The following is a 1,384-nucleotide window of genomic DNA, read 5'->3' on the forward strand; positions in this document are numbered from 1 at the left end:
GCCGCCGCCGCCGCCGCCGGAGGAGCCGCCGCAGAAACCGGAGCCGCCGCCGCCGCCGCCGCCGGAGTACTTGACGCTCCCACCGGAGCCGCCGCCACAGCTGGAGCCGCCGCCGCCGGAGTAGCCGCCGCCACAGCCGGAGCCGCCGCCGCCGGAGTAGCCGCCGCCACAGCTGGAGCCGCCGCCACCGGAGCTACCGCCGCCGCCACCGGAGTACTTGACGCCCCCACCGGAGCCTCCGCCACAGCTGGAGCCGCCGCCGCCCGAGTAGCCACCGCCACCGCCGCTATGGAAGCCACAGCCACCGTCACCGCCGCCGCTGTGGAAGCCACAGCCGCCGCCACCGCCACCTCCACCTCCACCTCCGCCGCCGCCGCCGCCGCCGCCGCCGCCGCCGGAGGTCTTCCCGAAGCCCACTGGGGGCTGGGGGGTGGGCTGCTTTCTCTGGTGAGACATCTTGTCTGAGGAAGGGGAACCTGGAAGGAGACGGAGAGCATCACTGAACCAGCGGCAAGAGGAGGCAGCCGCATCCATGGCAACAACCACCACCCTCGCAGCAACCTGCCTGGACCAGGCTCCGTGCTCTGTGCAGGTGCCTGGAGCGTGTCAGCTGGGACTTCTAGGACTGCTGCTTTTGGAAGAGTTTAGTTCCCCTCTCCCCCGCGCCCACCCACCTCGGCAGAAACTTTTCACCAAACTTTAAATAGCCCAATTAGTGGTGCCCATTCTCCCTCTTCCAGCTCTGCCTCTGGTCTCTGTTGTATGATTTTGGGGCAGATCACCCACACTCCCGCCTGTTTACCACCTTCTATAAAATGAGAGGGTTTGAATACTTCATCTCTCGGGTCTTTCCAATGCCAACATTGATTCTCTGAGTGCAAATAGAAAATTACCACAAACCTCTACCTAAGATGGGGGATTTTACCCCATTCCCAGCACAACAGAAGGAGGTTTGTCGGTCTCCATTGTGTGAAGGGCTGTTTTATTCCATTCTCTGCAAAAGTCCTTAGTTCAAACTCTTGGTCTGACCCACTGAGGTAGGCCATGATCCAACGGCTATTTATTAGAAAAGACAAGCTCTACCATGGTCCCGTCTGGAAACAGGAGAAAGGACTCTGATGGTCCTTTGGACCAGCATCTCTGACCAGAAGATATCAGCCATGGCTTTTATGATTTGCTTAAGTGCAGGCTTGGTAGAGGGGACTGTAACGAGTGGGAAGTTGTATCCCAGAGTCTCATAAGTCATTTACCTCTCAGAACTTCTGCCTCCGTAAAACAGGAACTGGGTTTCTGTGGCTGCTAAAATCCCTCCCACCTGTAACTTTCTCTGAATCGTTCTCCTTGCTCTCTGAGGGTGCACTCAGCCTCTCTTCCTGATAGCTTC

General features: G+C 59.2%; 1 protein-coding gene across 1 annotated transcript in view; it reads right to left on the reverse strand.

The window, feature by feature from the left end:
• Positions 1–456, reverse strand: part of LOR (loricrin) — a 1,234-nt gene extending 778 nt beyond the window's left edge. Inside the window, exons 1-2 of the mRNA XM_012658501.1 lie at positions 109–456; positions 1–66 (exon numbers count right to left, since the gene is read on the reverse strand). Coding sequence (XP_012513955.1) covers positions 1–66; positions 109–456 — 414 coding nt within the window. The remainder of the gene's footprint in view (positions 67–108) is intronic.
• Positions 457–1,384: the final 928 nt, after the last annotated feature.

The sequence above is a fragment of the Propithecus coquereli genome, unplaced genomic scaffold, assembly GCF_000956105.1.
Source record: "Propithecus coquereli isolate 6110/MARCELLA unplaced genomic scaffold, Pcoq_1.0 Scaffold59, whole genome shotgun sequence".
Lineage (NCBI taxonomy): Eukaryota > Metazoa > Chordata > Mammalia > Primates > Indriidae > Propithecus > Propithecus coquereli.